At 36.4% G+C, this 18442-nt stretch overlaps 1 protein-coding gene across 5 annotated transcripts in view; it reads left to right on the top strand.

Moving 5' to 3' along the window:
• LOC136784284 (dystrophin-like) overlaps positions 1-18442 on the top strand; it is a 384172-nt gene that overhangs the window by 243921 nt on the left and 121809 nt on the right. For all 5 annotated transcript variants that reach the window (XM_066744866.1, XM_066744864.1, XM_066744863.1 and 2 more), the window contains exon 11: positions 16527-16634. In XM_066744866.1, the coding sequence (XP_066600963.1) occupies positions 16527-16634 (108 nt within the window). The remainder of the gene's footprint in view (positions 1-16526; positions 16635-18442) is intronic.

Raw genomic sequence — 18442 nt, forward strand, 5'->3', positions numbered from 1 at the left:
GATTTTTTTTTATTTCAGCCGGAAAATGCCTTATTTATTTAAAGATGCTTCTCCGAGGACTGAAAAGCCATTGTAAAAATTGAAATCTGTTTGAAAATAATGTTATATTTGAAAACAAGATTTCAGGTGGAGCTGCCCTGTAATCAAGAGACACGGTAGTGTCTCGACGGCAAGTACATATAAAAGTAGATAATGACATGTCTATACCGCCGAGCACTACAGTGTAACTTATACAGCAAGTTTAGCTGTTCCAATTTTCAAACCGATTTATTTCTATGAATGATCAATTGTCATGATTTAAGTAAAGCTTTACTTAAAATGGTTTTGAAAGCCCTTTCATTTGAGCCCATAAACATTAAAATCGGTTCACGCAATCCAGAGATCTCATACTCTGTTAGCTATATATATGCCGAAGTTGAAATTCTCTTCCGTTCTTTCTTCCCGAGTTCTGTATGTCCCGGGCTGATTCTGTATATCTCGGGCTGAAGTTGGCTGCTAAGGAAAGTGACGTCATTTTCACATCGCTTCCAACAAACTATACTCAACGACGAAACTATAGTTGTGAACTTGCAAATAAATCGATATAATCGATATAACTAATCCGGCGACTTCTTAACTGTCAATAGTAATGTAAGGTTATGTATATTTAATGCAGTGAGAATGTTCATTATCATGTTAGTGAATGAGTTTGATTTTTAAAATGACAAATATATTCGAATAATAATAACATAAGGAGTTGACAATTATTAGATAAGTATAAAATTATATTTTATAATACAGGATGTTAGTATACTTTGTGGAACTTTGTGAAATTTCTTTTTCAGATAAATTAAGATAGAATATTTCAATTTGAAATGTTGAGGATAGAGCTGACTGGATGAAGTAAAATTAATATTTACATCTTTTCAACACTGTACGAAGAAGATGTATACTTTCAACATTTATGTGCATCAGTGATTATCAGGAGCATATTAATTGCAAGAAATTGTTAAGGTATTTGAAAATCATATGCTAAACTTCCAGGTGTTGAATTCATTAACAAAATGCATGTTTAACTGTTTTTTTCTTTAAACTGATATGGAATTTAACTATCCGATAAGTGCGGACGACATTGTTGTGATGGCAAAAGAAATGGGGGGAATGAGAATGATGTTGGGAGTGGTAGAGGAGTTCCTAGATGGCAGAGGAATGGAGATGAATGTAGAAAAGACTAAAATAGTTAGATTTGGAAAGAGGGTAGGGGGGGAGGTGAGGTGCAGATGGAAGGGAGGATGGATTGAAGAAGTAAGGGAGGTGAAGTATCTAGGATATAGGATGATGAGGAACGGAAGGCAAGACGGACATGTAGGGGAAAGAGTGAGGATAGCTGGAGCGGTGATGAAGGAGGTGTGGGGACTAGGAAAAAGGATATTTAGAAACAACGTGGGAAGAAGACTGTGGATGTTTGAGAAGATGATATGGCCGGTGATTGGTTATGGAGCGGAGATATGGGGTTGGGTAAAGAGAGGAAGGGTAGAGGCAATGGGAGAGAGGTTTATTAAGTGGGTGCTGGGGGTGGAGTGGGTGACGCCAGGGTATGCGGTGAGGGAGGAGGTGAAAATGAGAAAGATAAGAGGAAGGGCAGGAAAGAGGGCATGGGATTTTGAAGAGAGGCTGAGGGAAGGGAAAGGGAACAAGTGGGCAAGGGAGTGTTTGAGGGAGATGGAAGGGAGAGAAAGGAGAGGAGAAAAAGGGTCAAGATGGGAAGAAGAGAGGAGGAGTTTGATTGAAGAATATGGAGAGAAGAGAGGCAGGGAGGGATGGGAAAACAAGGAAGAGAGAGAAAGGATATGGGAAGAAGTAGGGAGGAGAATGGAAAGGGAAGAAGAGGAGGAGAGGAGAGGTAGGATAGGAGTATCAAGATATAATAGGTGGTATAGGATAGTGATAGAGGAAGAAATACCGGAGTACCTAAGAGGAGGAAAAAGAGAAGGAGAATGGAGAAGGATAGCGAGGTATAGGCTGGGAAACGAGATGAGAGAAGGGCAGTATTGGAGGAAAGAGGAGGAGAGAAGGTGTAGGGTATGTGGGTGGGAGAGGGAAAGTTGGGAGCATGTATTAGGAAGATGTGGAAGAGGGGAGGAAGGGGATGAGGCGGGGGTGGAGGAGAGAATAAAGGAAATTTTGGATGGAAGTGGAAAGGGAGGGGAATGGATGAGAGAGTTGGATGAAGAGAGAAATGGACGGATAAACTGGAAGCGGAGGTCAGCGGAAGGATGAGTGAGAATAAATGAGAATGGAGGAATGAATGAGGCGTCTCTCTCTCTATGTCTATGTATATGTATAAGGAATATGTATAAGGAATAAGAAAATAGTGTGAAGTAGGTTTAAGATAGTATAAGTAGATGTAAGGAAATAGAGTAAGGATTGTAAGAAAATTGGGGCGAACCCCGAAAGGGCGCTCAGGAAATAAAAAAGAACTATCCGATAAGTTATATCATATATACAAACAATTATCCAGGAGACAATAAAACTTTCTTATTACTACGATTAAAGAAAAGTAGATGAATATTTGCTAATCGTTACTTAATTTTCAATTATAATATAAAAAAAGTATTAAAACCAAATATTTATCTACGCTTCCCTAATCAGAGTAGAAAGAAATTATTATTATCTGCAAAAAAATTATTTAATTTCTTATAAGTATAACATTGGGTTTTATAATATAATATGTAATATATTTTTTGGAACTTAGTCAGATTATATTTCAGATTGAATTATAATAACGTGTTATAATGTGTCATTGTGCAGGCCCAAATTTTAATATTAAATAGAAGAAATCAGAAATGATATCAGTTTGCCATAGTAAGAGCCATAATGCAAAGTTAATGGTGAGAGTTAAATCTAAGGAAAAGATGGAGAAATTAACAAATTTGGAGGCCAATTCTTGATATTGAAAGGCTTGCAGGTGATTTTGGGCATAAACTTTTTGAAATATATAAGTCAATTCAATAATGAGTATAATGAAAACATCATCTAGAAGTGAAACAATGAAATGAAGTCATCACTTTAATATTTTCCATGCGATAGATAATACAGTGAATAAATTTTGGAAAATGAGAGCAGTATATCTAAAATAGAGGCTTCGATTGCATTAATTTGTGAATTTTCTAGTTTATATTGATGAAAGAAAATACAAATGGCACTAGTTTGCTTGAAAAAGAGTCCTGATTCATAGTTGATATTGGGAGTAACAGTTAAGAAAAAGGGATGAATTTCTAATCAAATCCTTAAAAGTGAAGGGCTTGTAGATGATTTTGGCTATACAATTTTGGAATTAAAAATCACATAGTTGATGAAAATTATAACAAAATCATGTGGATCTGTAAATATGAAAAGAATTCATGATTGCAATATTTTACATGTGATGGGGCATACAGTGAATAAATTTAGGAAGCTGAAAACTATATATCTAAAGAAGAGAGGCATCCATTGCAGGAGTTGGTGTATTTCCTAGTTTATATTAATGAAAGGAAAATATAAATAGCACTAATGTGCTGGAGAAAGTGCTATAATGCAAAGTTGACATTGAGAGTGACAGCTAAGAAAAAGGTGGAGAAACGAGTCAATTCATAAGAAAATCCTTGGGAGGGAAGGATTTGCTGGTGATTTTGGGCATACAATTTTGGATTTAGAACTCATATAGTTGATGAAAATTATAATAAAATCATGTAGATGTGTAAATATGAAAGGGATTCATTATTTCAATATTTCTCATGTAATAGAGCATACAGTGTGTAACTTCAGGAAACTGAAAGCAGTACACTTAAAAAACATAGGCTTCCATTGTATTAACTGGTATATATTTTACAGTTAATATTAATCAAAAGAATAAATAAATGGCACTAGCTTACTAGAGAAAGAACCATAATGCAAAGTTGATAGTGAGAGTAACACCTAAGAAAAAGGTGGATTTAGAGGTAAATTTAGAAGCATATTCTTGAAAGCGAAAGGCTTTAAGGTGATTTTGGGTATACAATTTTGGAAATATAATTCAAACAGTTATTGTGAATACTATGTTAAAAGCCTTTAAAATTGTAACCATGATATGAAATCATCATTGTAATATTCTGTATTTTATTTAATAGAATAATAAATTAATACTTTGAATTGAAACTTTACATTATGGAACGATGAGAACATTGGAAAATGTTTTGTTAGATTGAATTAGTTAAAATAATTGATTAGTTTGAACTTCTATATTCTTACAAAACCTTATAAGATCCGGCAAAAAACAAGCTTCGCTTGTAAAGAAATGACGGCAAGTACATAAGTCGTATCTAGCATAATGAATATAGTAATATAAAATATTTTAATTAAAAAAAATAGTGAAATCCAAACGCTAGTCAAGTATAAATTATTGTTACCATGATGAAAGTTAAAATTTGGAAAAAGGAAAATAGTAACACAAAAATTACTTGCCGGGCCCAAATATTCATGTGTAAGTCGCTATATTGCTATTTAAGCGTTGCTTCTCATAAATTAAAAATGTGGCTATTTAATACGATTGCATACAACGGTCCACCGGCAAGTAATTTTTTTGTTACTATTTTCCTTTTTCCAAATTTTAACTTGCGACATAAATCCTGCTAATGTGGGGAAGGCACAATTTTAACAAGAAATCAGTGCAAAGGCACACAGACTTTACTTATAAAGAGCGCCAGGCTGATGAACCTTATGTATGAGCCAGTCTGAGGCTTGCCGGCTTGAGACTTTTCAAGGACGTGACATGCTGTGAAATTAAAGTGGATTCTCTAGGAAAATTACCAGTACATATTAATAAAAATCAAAATAAGATTTATATTTTACAACTGCTCTATCTATCAATTTACAAGTATAAAGTTAAGATAATTATACAGTTATACATGGGTTTTCTCCCCAAATCTACCGTTAACTCACAAAGACAAGAGCAATGAAGTTATGATCATTCACAAGAAAAGTAATTATGTATAAATAAGAAAATTAACTATTAAATAATATTGATGATGTGGGATAATCGAAGGACCCTCAGTCCATGTATGAATAAGTCTGATCAGACAGAAGGCTCCTTCTCAATTCATCCAACGCTAGCCCTTCAAGAACCTAATTACTTGCTGTACTAGTCCTGTAGGAAATATAAAAGGCACAAGCAAAAAGGTAACACCAAGTCAAGCAAGGCATAGCCAGGTCCATCAATATCTAAATCATTATCAAGAAAGTTAAATGAATAGGGTTATATAATGGAGTCTTTTAAACTCCCTTTTCAGTGTGCTTATACACCAATTCATTATTAATATTCTATTCAGAATATAATCTTAACCCTTAGTCTGGAGGTAATTCATTAAAACAAAACTATGTACAAGTATATAAGTAAAGAAGAAAAATAAAAATATATATATATATATGGCATTAAAGCCTAAATCCTGTCATCATACAGGCGATGGAATCTATAATCTAACTCATCTTAATAATAGTTAACTTTCCTTATTGGAAGTACTAGACTATATAAGTGCAAATGGAAAAGCTCTGTATATATCTCCTGTATTTGGAGTTAGATTCAATAATACTTCCTACGTAGACCTGCTATGCCCCACTAGATCTGGAGCCACTAAGCTAATCACAAAGGAATATTAATACTTAAACGTTGAGTCCTACTATCGGTCCTCAACGCTTTCCTTCATGCAATAAACAATATAGCAAAGTATAAGCCAGGCATGCACAGCAGAGTCAATTGATAGGTTAGAATTAATGGATGGAGTTGAAGTCCCCAATGAATCTCCTGACAGTTTCCCAATTTCCTGTCTACCCTCCTTCCTTCCTTCTTAGTATATCAAACCCTGGTCCGTGGTCCACTTACATGGGTATCCGAACCTGATCAAAGCTTTCCATGGATTTTCCAAAATAGTGTCCTGCCTTGATGACGGGTAAAAGTGGTGTTTCCGCCTAAATCATTGCGCTAGTCCAGGCGAGCGCGGCAGCTGTGCGCGCGGGCACAGCGCCGCCACCCGGGATCGAGAGCAACCTCGTTTGAGCGCGGCGTTTCAAAAGTAGAAATAAGCTATGTATCAAGGCAAGAGAATTTGCCTTGTTACAAATTTTCATCATATTAACAATAATTTATACTTGCCTAGCATATGGATTTCACTATTTTTTTTAATTAAAATATTTTATATTACTATATTAATTATGCTAGATACGACTTATGTACTTGCCGTCCTTTCTTTACAAGCGAAGCTTGTTTTTCTTGGAATGTTGGTATACGCCTTTCCGTTAATATTATAACATACCCTGAAAGCTAAGAATATCTGTCTATTATGAAACACTCTTGCACCAAAATGATAAAATAATTTAAGATGGAAATAAGAAGAAAATGGTTTAAAATATTAAATTTGTTTGTGCTATAACGGAGATTATTTTTCCATTCGTATACGATCTCCGTATACAAATATTTATGGCTCGATCTTCCCGATGATAATCGTTCCGGTAGCGAAAAGAAATATTTTCATAATAATATACTGTGGTTGGGTGCCAGGTTCGTCGTTGGAACCGTCACCGAGGAAATCGTCCACAATATCAACCATATCCTCGGCTAGTCAGTTTTTAATAAAAGGTAGAGGGGCAGAGTCAGGAAAAATAGGTGAATAGAGGAGTAGGGCAAATGATAACTAGCTACGATTATCGGGGAAAATATATAATTTATTTAACCCTATTATTCCCACAATTCCAATTGTATCACACACTCATACATTTACGCTATCACACTCACACAACGATTCACGGAACGAACAAGTGAGGCGTAGTTTGGGGATTATTTCATCCAGGTCTCTTCGCATGGCGATTATCTCCCGATGACGGGGATAAATCAGTCCCATTCTTAAAAAAAACGAAGTCCCATAGGGAGGCTATCTCGCCGAACCAGGATTTCTCCCTCTCTAGTGCTCTAGGGGACGCTCTAGGCTTTCATCCACCGACCGCTCCCTTCGGGGGGCCCAACAGATAAAGGTACTCAGGGAGAGAGTTCGTGGCAGGATTCCCGACACCCCGAACAGCTCCTTTTACGGCAACGTCGCAAGCTCGATTCACCTCTCTCACCCCGATCGGATACTATTCACCTGATAAGAGGGACAAGTCCGGCCCACGAATCATTAACTATGTAAAACAATGGAAAAGTATACGGGGATAAAAGAGGGTGGTCCCGTTTCACCACGTAATTATTCGACACAGCTACTATTCAACACGTAACAATTGGACACTTTACATTTCACCACGTAACAATTCAACACGTATTTTTGACTACGTTCCGATTCAACACAGTAATGATTCAACACGTCCTATTCAACCATAATGATTTGCCACGCTACAATTGTCAACGTTACATTTTGCCACGTAACAATTCGCCACGTAACGATTAGCTATGTTACTATTCACCATGTCATATTTTGCATATTACAGATACAAACTAAACCGAAATTTTAGGACATTGAGGTTTGGTCTTATTAAGTTGCAAAAGAGTCAACAGTGGAAAAATTATATTAATGTATCAATGGAAATAACGCATATTTTACCTAATAAAAGGCTCATGGTAGAAAAGATATTGGAAATAATCAGCATATTGATAATAAATTAATAATTACATTGTTTATAATTAATATTATTTTGTATATATCCATGTTGCTGGAAGTCAGATATACTACTTTAATAAAGCTACACTAACTTATTAGTTTGATATTGTTTGTGTGTGTGTGTGTGTGATTTAAATGCGAAAAAGCTGCAATGAAACTTAATGAGTATCACAATATGTAAAAGAATAATGCGAATATATGACCAAATCATCCACACATGAGATTTCTGTCAGAATAATTAAGATATTGATTGCTGCTTGGAATAAAGCCTTCGCTATATGCAAAAATGCATTTTATTTTTTAAATAAAATAAATTTTATTGAAAGGTTTACTGCTGATTTTATTACGGAATTACGATCTAGGCGCTGAATCGAAATATGTTTAGCCTAATTGAGTTTAGCTTCACGTAATATATCAGCTAAGTGCGGCTTAGCTAAACCTATAAAATACATTTCTTTCGACATTATTTTATCGGTCACAATGCGAATAGCAACGTGGGGAATTATTACGTGGCGAATTGTAACGTAGCGAATTATTACGTGGCGAATTGCAACGTGGCGAATCATTACGGTTGAATTGGACGTATTGAATCATTACTGTGTTGAATCGGAACGTGGTCAAAAATACGTGTTGAATTTTTACATGGTGAAATGTAACGCGTCTAATTGTTACGTGTCGAGTAGTAGCTGTGTCGAAAAATTACGTGGAGAAACGGGCATCACTCGGATAAAACTACTCCCGACTGGATAGTACCTCCCTACTATCTGCCATTCGGCTAGGAGACATCTAGGGAAAGACATCCTGAACCCTGCAGAGATCCAGCGAAGAGGAGAATGCACCACCCTTTCGCCCTCACCTTATTCTGCCAGCGGCTACGCCCGGAAAATACGGGGACCTTCCTTCCAGAGCATTTTCAGGACACCTCCCTCTTCCTGGGTCGGTCACATTAGCTAATTTCGCCATTCGGAGGATAATTCGCGGACAACTAGAAAATCTAACCTATGGAGCAGCAAGACAAAGCCTTCTCAGGTCACCTTGAACATCCCTCCGGGTCGCCTGCCGTCCGTCTCCCTGTCCAGGTTCTCTTCTTCCAATCCCAATTTCCACGCGCCTCCTTCTAGGTAGAGCGAGGTCCCAGACTCCTACCAGAATGTGTCTCGATCCGCCCTCCAGGATGGTCCGGCTTCTCAAAATCGATAATTTTCCTCCTAGTCAGGATCTACTCCTACGCCCAGCTTCCACCACGTTCTGGCTCCGGAAAAAAACCGTTTGATAACCGTGATGATCCAGCTCCTTGAGACATCCCATCGCTCGGCCATATAAATTCCAAGAGATAGAAACTTCAATCTCTCGAAAACTCGTTACATTTTTCTCCTCATACTCTTGCCCTATTTCTCCCCAGGTGATCCTGTTGTTCTAAGCTGATTGGCGATTAGTTCGTATCTAACCTCATTATTGGCTATTTTGATTCACATGAATCCGCAGCGATTGTTGACTCGCCTGATTTCTTTGTACCTAAGGCCAATGTTTTTGGATTATGGTTTAATATGCCCCTCATCTGGTTATTACCATCCTGGCAGAGCTTTCGGGTCAGAGCAGGACAGTCGCTTTCTTCATCCTTATCTTAACAACATTCTGCCTGTCCTCGTTCTCCTAGACCATTCCATGGCTGCTCCTTTTCTCTCCTTTACGTAACCGTGCCTACACCTTCCTTCCCCGCTTAGCGATCGCGAAAATTCCAAATTTTAACGTTAAATCTCACTCATACTATCACAATACTGATCACATTTATTCTCATACCATTTACAGTCTATCCACGCATTTAGAAAATAAATTTCCAACATGGGAGGAAAGGTGAGTCACTCTGTGGAAAGGCCATAGTTTGTTTATTGCAACCCTTAGTTCTCCCCGAAGTATTACCCGAATTTTGGAACGGAAAGACCTGACCCACCAGATTACAGTTTATCAATCAGTTTCTCTCAATCTTCTAAATCGTTTTGAAAAAAATACCTCCATTGATGCTCTGGTTGCTGAGATATTCAAAATTCTTGAGCACAAGCTATTTTGAAGCGAGCGAAGCGAATTGTATTTTCGACATTCAACGCTTTCCCCGCCTCTGCACAGTCTATCGCCGCGGCAAAAATCGTGCACTCTTTAAACTTGCAGGAGTATTATTTAAAGATTAAATTAATTATGCAATTAGTTACTTACGTAAACCTGAAAAGTATACATTTCAAGCTATCTGTCGAGTCTTAGTAAATGTAAATTCGTCATATATTTTAACAACAAATTCTAATGAACTTTGACTATCGATATCTCATGGGGAACTGGTAACGAAAGTGAGAGCAAAGTAATATTTCAGTTGAATCAAAACCCTGATTCATCAATTGTAACGTGACAATTCTGTACTCGATTTTGGTCACGTTAAGAATCTTGAATTTTCGCGCCTAGCGCGCGATTGGTCATATCGCGAGAGCTTTCGCGCCGACTGTAGCGCTGTCGCGGGCAAGCGGCGAGAAAGTAACTTCCTAGAAAACCGGCAAAAGCAACAGACATAGGTGCGAAACACTGCCTAGTTAACTGCGTGAATAAACGGAAGTGCTTCGTAAGAAAGCAGAGAAAAGGGGGAAAAATCTGCCTAATTAATACAGGAAGGAGGTACCTAACCAAGGCTGCGGAGCGTTAGAGGGTAACTAGAGAAAGCGAACCCGATATGAAAAGGCCGAAAGAAAGGTGCCTGCAGCGACTTTTGACTCGATATAGCCAGTAGGTTATAAGGTATGCGAACAGGATAATTTTCCGCGAATCAGTCTCCGGCCAAGTGTGTGTTACTGCCTAGAAAAGACACGTAGTCCGTAAGAAGCGCGGTCTCGATATAGAAAGAAAAATCGGCTAGCAATAGGTTTCGGCACTCGGGCAACCCTAAGAAAGAAAGGTAGAATCACGGGAAAGCCGGGAAAGCGGTGAAAAGTGCTTCGAGGAAATAGAAGGCTATTCGGTTGGCCCATGGTGTGCCTGGCACCCTAAGAATTTAATCAAGAAAAAAATTAGAATAAACCGAATGCGCCAAGAAGCACCAGTAGAAGCACCGCTTAGAATTAACAGAATTATTTGTGAGTTTCCGTGACAAGACGGCCTAATGTCTTATTTCCCTCACAGGCTGTCGGGAGAGGCCTTGGCGTCGAAGCCGGTGTAAATAGATATTTGTAAATGTGGAGAATAAGCACCTAACAAAGTAGAATATAGATAAGAATTTTTATTTAAAGTACTGCAGTGCTTAATTTTATTGAAGAAAACCTCTGCCCTGAAATCGCGCGTTACACGGTCTAAAATTGATTTATCTCAGCATTATACTTTCACGGATGTCATAGTATATGACTTTCCTGCTTAGTTTAGCTTAAGAATATGTGGTTAAAATTAAAAAAATTATTGTTGTTACACTTTGTATAAAATGTTCAGAAAAAAGATTGGCGCGCAAAACTGTAGTGCTTTTAATCGTCAGACAAAAATGAAAGGTGCAAGACGTTCACCGACTCGTAAGATTCCCTGTGAATCTAGAAACAGTGCAAGTGGTGCTAAGAGTGAGCTTGAGAGAACTCGTTTCCTTTTCTGAAGATTAAAAACGGCATGATGAAGCAATTTAGAGTGGTTATCGATAACGCTCAAATAAGAAGTAACACGAGCAGAAGATGGGTCAGCCTGCTGCACGCTTGCTGCTGCAAGGCCTTGAGAAGCATTAAGATTAAAGGTTTGTTTCTCAAAATGCAAGAATGAATGGTTTAGCTTGGCATATATCTTACACCGAGAAGATGATCGGCAGGATAAAGAGGAGTGGCTTTGTCACATAGGCCAATCGGTAGAGCATTTTAGCATGACAAAAATACTAACAGCAAACTGACTGTGTTATTATATAGAAGAAGGTGCGTATTTTAATGGGTATATGTTTTTCACTCGAATTTCGTGTCTGGCTAATTGTTATTCGCTATGTGCACACCTACACATTGGCAGTCAGGTAAGAATATATAGTGATGCATATGCATAATATCAGCGCTGACGGTCGGTAAATTTTATCACTTTTGCCGGACTTTTTTTGTTTATGTATATAGCTACACATTCTTACCTGGCTGCCAACGTGTAGGTGTGCACATAGCGAATAAACCATTTAATTCCAAAAAATCGCATTTTGTTTTGTTTTTTGCTTGTAACTTTTGATCTAATGAAGCATCCTTAATGCCCTTACCAAATAAAATTTAGAGCATTAAAATACGAAGAGATTGCCGGTTCGAAAGTCCCGATCGGATAATTAACAACTGAGAAAAACCGGAAAATTAGGGGTTTTTTCAAAAATTCATAACTCCGCCATTTTTTTAGCTAGAGCATCGGCATTTTGGGAAAATGTAGATAATTATAGGTAGTTTATGTGCGCAAAACTCTAGTACTATCAGACAATTAGTTTAGTCACAGCAACAATTTGAATTTTTGAGAACGCGATTTTCGAGCGAGGCTGTATGAAATTCTGTTAGTGTGTGTTACGTACTGAGGAGTCGTAGCTGCCTATCGGTCGAGTTTCAGCTGACTTGACACTACAATCTGGGTCAGTAGAAACGCTGATTGAACTATGCGACTCACAGTACAATGAACTAAAATATTACACTCCGAGCGGTAAGAATGTAATGAATTGGCAAGATTCGGGGTGACTGATAGTATGTATAAACATACGTTGGAACAGCAGATTTGACACAAAACAATGTATTTTCATATATTACAATTATACTTACAGTAAACGCTAATTATGATGCAACAGCATCCGCAGCTTATTACTATTCTTGACAACTATTAGAGAGACTAGGCTCTCTTATAGTTGCGGATTGTTCGCACTAGTTAACTGTGATCAGTTCGTAGTAGTTTTTGTTATCTTTCAGAACGGTACGTGTTAGGCACGACTGAAAGATACGCACTCGCGACCATTACTATACGACTTGGCTCGGATTGAATATTACTAAACTTAACTACCAGTACACGGCGACTGGGCAAGAGGTTTGTTAGAATACGGTGGAGTACTCTGCTCCCGTCGAACGAACACTAGATTTACGACCTTGGAACGCGGATGATGCGGCAGCGGGTAAGCTTGCACAGAAGAAGACTCAACTCGAAGGTCACGGAACTCGCATATATGTAGGAGGCTTAATACGTCATGTGTCGTAAGTAGCGGCATGATCTTTCAACACATGACATCCTAAAAGTCTCCACATCCACGGCCGACGCCCAAGGTTTGATGCATTTCCGGAAAAGAAGTCCGGGCATCAGCAATGTGCAATACTACCGCTATGTACACGGACGCGTGCGATCTACTTTGTTTCGGTAAGGTGGTTGACCCCTACGTAATAGGTGATTTTAATTTTGAATCCAGAATTCAAAAGTTGACATCGTGCCCTACAATACTGCAATTTCAGATTTTCGATAAAATGATTTTATGTGGTTGAAAAAGCTATGCAAATTCGGCAAAAAACGGCTGAGGGTACCCTCGTGCTCGAGTAGTGGGGGGCGGACTGGCGTTAGCGGGGAAAGACATATATAGTATTAGTCGCGCGCGGCGCGCATTTTAACATTATTTTTCAAAACCAACCACAGAATCGAATTTCTGAGATTCCGTAACCCCTGTACAAAAAAATCATTAAAATTGCTCCAGTACTTGCTGAGAAATGTTAACGTAAATTTTGGCTCGATGCGCGCCGCGCACGACTATTACTATATATATCTTTTCTCGCTGCCACCGCTCCACTCCCCATTACTCGAGCACGAGGGCGCGCTCGGCCGTTTTTCGCCGACTTTGCGTAGCTTTTTCAACCACACAATCATTTTATCGAAAATCTGAAATTGCAGTATCGTAAGGCACGATGTCAACTTTTCAAATCTGGTTTCAAAATTAAAATTACCGTAACAGAATTTCATACAGTCTCGTCCGAAAATCGCGCTCTCGAAAATTCAAATTGCTGCTGTGATTAAACTAATTGTCTAACAGTACTAGGGTTTTACACATATAAACTACCTATAATTATCTACATTTTTCCAAAATGCCGATGCTCTAGCTCAAAAAATGGCGGAGTTATGAATTGTTGAAAACACGCCTAATTTTCCAATTTTTCCAATTTTTCTCCGTTGCTGATTATCCGATCTCGACTTTCGACCAGGCAATCTCTTCGTATTTTAATGCTCTAAATTTCATTTAGTAGAGCATTAAGACTGCTCCATTGAATCAAAAGTTAAAAGCAAAAAACAAAAGAAAAATGCGATTTTTGGGCATTAAATATGTTTATAACTATTAGCCGGACACGAAACTCAAGTAAAAAACATATACCAATTAATCAACGCACCCTCTTCTGTATAATCGCACAGTCGGTTTGCTGTTAGTATTTTTTTCATGAGAAGGCTATTTTAAATCTCTACCGACTGGCCTACAGGTGTGTATACATTAGGAAATTTCGGTTGGACAGTCCTAGGGACTTTCGATCGCTCAGAAAGGTCACTTGAGATTCAGGACAGGTTTGGGCGATCTGGATGGTCATAATGGTCTAGGTAAGGTTAATCTCGGCAATATCTCGCTCTGGTGTTGATAAATGTCCTTGGCGATACTCGCTTTGAGCTTAAGAAAGGGATAGCTGTTGATAACACAATGGCTGGTAAAACGTATCCCGGTCGTCCACGGGTATCCTTTACATAATTACACGACTGCATTCTTGGTTACGAGAGAACGCTTTGTAACGGTGGCCATCTAGCGGCTGTCACGGAAACTTGTTAGTCACTGATCGTCTCATTACAACCTTGAAAAGTGCTTTGAAAGGGCTGGATAGACCGCAAGGATATTGATAAGTAGCAGCAAAAGCTCTAGTGAGAAGTTTTCCGTCATGGTACCAAGCTAGCGGCCAAGCGGGCAAGGCTTGTCCTTGTGCGTTTCGACAAGGACCCGATAGAGAACGTAGATACGCGCTAGAGATAGAGATAGAGATACAGAGAGATACATAAAGAGGGAGTACAGTCTCTGGTGTTCCGCTTTGCTTTCCGCTTCCCCGATCTTAAGGGGTTAGACCATTGTAGAAGTTGAAAATGTAACGCGTTCTTTGACATTTTATTTTTTATGGAAGGAAGGAAAATAAAAAAAAAACTAAGTACATATGTTATTACGTATAAATTGAAATATAGTATAACAAATTTTAATTGATAAATATTGCAAAATAGTGGTACCAGAGCTATTCTTTTCAAGTATTGACTTTTCCCATGACACGCAGAATAACTTCAACATTTTTCAATATTTTCTTTCGAAATTTTAATCACGTCTTTAAAACAACATTTCGAAGAGAAATACATAGGGAAATTTCGATTGGTTAATTCCAACATTTTTTATAAACAAATAATTACCGTTTGTTAGGGTCAACAATTGAAAGTCTTCCTTTAAATAAACGCCAACCATACAAAAATGAATATTATTAAAATTCTTTACATACTTCTCTTTGAAATGTTGTTTTAAAAATGTGATTTAAATTTTGAAAGAAAATATTGAAAATTTTTGAGGTTATGCAGCGTGCCGTGGAAGAGGTCAATACTATAGAAGAATAGCTTTAGTGCCCCTATGTTGCAATATTTTTCAATGAAAATTTTGTATACAAAATTTGAATTTATACCTAATAACATATGTTCTTAGTTCTGTTTATTTTCCTTTCTTCTACAAAAAATAAAATTTCAAAGAACGCGTTTCATTTTCAACTTCTACAGTGGTCTAAACCATTAAACAATCCCAATCACTAAATTACATGGTAATTTGTTTAATTTTTTATTCATAATTTACATTAATGAATATACATAAAAAAAATTTATGTTCTATTTGCCGTCTTATTCAATAAAGCATATGTTTGAAATATTTTTTAAACATATATCTATTAAGAATATTCCTCAAGTGCACGATTTATGCTCCTTGGATTTCCTTTTCTGCATTTTCTATTTCGTTTCCTGAATTGAAAAGAAAAATTAAATAAAAACGTATTTTTCTGTCAAATTTTTGTTACTTTGTAAACATCTATTACTAAATATTCTACGTATAAATATTCGAAAGAAATGATCTGTATCCAAGAATTTATCGTTGAAAAATGGATTTTCTTGCCACTTGTAAAAAGAAATGAACATTAACCCTTTGAGTGGCAGTGACGCCATATGGCGTCATGAAATGTTTTAGTCCAAAAAAATATACTTTTCCAGTTGCATTCATCGAGTTTGTCAACCTTTCTAAATATGAACATGACTTTGAAAACTCAAAATCAAAATGCGTAGACAATATAATGGTAACATTAATTAAAAAATAGCTGATTTAAAAAATTTTTTTATCCCGGGGGTTTAGAGGGTGTTTAAAAACGAATATATTACTGAGAACAAAAAAAAAGAATAATATATTTTTTATACTAATCTAGAATTAAAAATTTGTAAGCAATTTCTTGTATTTTTTAAAATATTTTATCATTTTTTTTATAAATAACTCAATTTTAATAAATTGTGTAACGAAATTTAAATACTTAACCCTAGAATACTAAGTTTCATAATAGTCGGTAAGAAAAGTATACCTGCCACTTTAGGCTCGGTTCCTTTCAATTTTGCTTGACACTCAAAGGGTTAAACACAGAAGTCCCAATCTAGGTTATTCGCCTCTTAATGGGCTAATAATTATTTTTAACACATTATGAAAATATAAATAGTAATGGTAGAGGGATAAAAATATAGTAATCATTTTTACCATTTGCTAAACGCGTTTAATTAGATTTGTGACTTATAATAAGTAATGAATGTAAGCAATTCCAAAGCGATAAGCATACTTATCTGAATTTGGTTTTATGGGCCTAGGTGGCGGAGGTTCAGGTGAGGGCAGAGTTGGAAGTTTAGAAAGGCCACCACCGCCTCCACATTCTCACACTGTTTCTCACAATGTTGGTAACCTTCTGCATATGGCAGGTTTGTTGGTTTTATTTAATATATTAAATATTTCATTGTTACATGTTATTACTCATCAATGCTCATACAATTCCTAGCTCATTAATTATTAACAATAATGTCTATGCTTACATTGTACAGGATGGATGTAAGGTGAGATCGCTCAATCTAATTTATCTCTAACTTCGTGCACGATCTACAAACTGTTGAAAATATTCCCCACTCCATTTTAATTTTGAAAACGATAGGTGAGACCAGAATTGAATTGTAACATGTGTTATTTATAACTTTCAAATTTATAGCTTCGTTCGTTAATGAAATTTAAAATCGGACACTACCTTTCTTCAATACTACAATATGCTGTAATTTGTAAAGTTTAAAGCCACCAATGTTAAGCTACTGTTTGTAAAAATGAGAAAATAAGTTTTCTGCATTTATTTTTAACTATTTCACTTGATTCTTAAATTCGAACTGCTCTGTTGCTATTATGTAAATATCGAATTTCGAAACATGACTAAAATCGTTATTTATTTGAATATATTTGTGAATGTCAAGCAATCTTTTAAATATGAAATTATGTTGACTTAATTTTATTATGCAATATGTTAGAACGAGTGGTTTTAATCCTAATGAATAAACTGGTGTCGCTTATAACGTGTTCATTAAATAGGAAAATAGTAGGTGCATCTATTGCGTCAACAATATTTCATTGTATATTACAATATCCTTTTCTGATAAATTAAATATTTAAATATTATAATTAATTAAATATTTTGTTTAAAAAGAATATTATTTTTATAAAGAGTTAATTGCTGCTATTTTGTAAATTTTTAGATAAATTTAATTTCTTAATGTATGTTCGCCTTTAGATAACGTATTGGTTTTACTGAAGATAATATCATGAGACACGGTAGTATCTCAATGGCAAGTAATTTAAATATCGAGACATCACCCTCATTTACACGAAATATCACTATAAAATATCTAATTTCTAGATCCGAAGCATATATTTTAAAGACGACTTATTTAATTAAAGATTTTATAAAAGTTTCATTATATAAGAGTCAGACCTTAACTTTCGAATAAAACTACAAACGTATAAATCGGTTCACTCAATACGTAAATATCAAGATCGTGCATATTTAATTAGTTGCTTTCAATGTTCCTTTTTCCCCCACCAAAATTTGTAGTTTCGATCGTAACTTTCACTGCTTCACATTGGAAGCCTATCTACATCATCTTTTGTCCATTCACCCACTTTTCCGAATCCAATCTAAAGTAACCAAGTCAACCAATAAACACGCAGTCCGATGGTAAGGTTGTGTATATAGGTGTTTGTAGCATTGTATATGTGCGTGAGTTAACAGAATTGTACAGGCTATCCGGTTAAATATGGCCAATCCAGGAAATTCAGATAAGGGGTGAAATTCTAAGTAGAAAAGTCCCAACAACTTTATTGCTAGCAACTTAATTAAAAAGTTATTAACATTTTAATATTTTCAATCACAAAAGGCTTTGATTAGACGGAAGATTTTATTGGCCGCATTATTAGACCTAAGCGCTAAGATACTGTAAAAGGCAATACTAATACAAACACGATCAGTGAGCACACCCACCTGAGCCTGCTACAATTGCCAAAATCCGAGGGACTGAGTCTCGAGTGTGATTGCTATAAAAACAATCACCACAACATTTGTAAGATAAGATTGACCTTTTGCAATTTTCGTTTAATAAGTTAATACTTTATATTTCTGAATTGTACGATTTTTACGATGAAAAGGACTCCTAACATAACATAATTAGTTTAATTTTAGAGTATACTTTAGTTT

The sequence above is a fragment of the Prorops nasuta genome, unplaced genomic scaffold, assembly GCF_024137725.1.
Source record: "Prorops nasuta isolate Cenicafe-Biocafe unplaced genomic scaffold, Cenicafe_Pnas_1.2 PNAS00051, whole genome shotgun sequence".
NCBI lineage: Eukaryota > Metazoa > Arthropoda > Insecta > Hymenoptera > Bethylidae > Prorops > Prorops nasuta.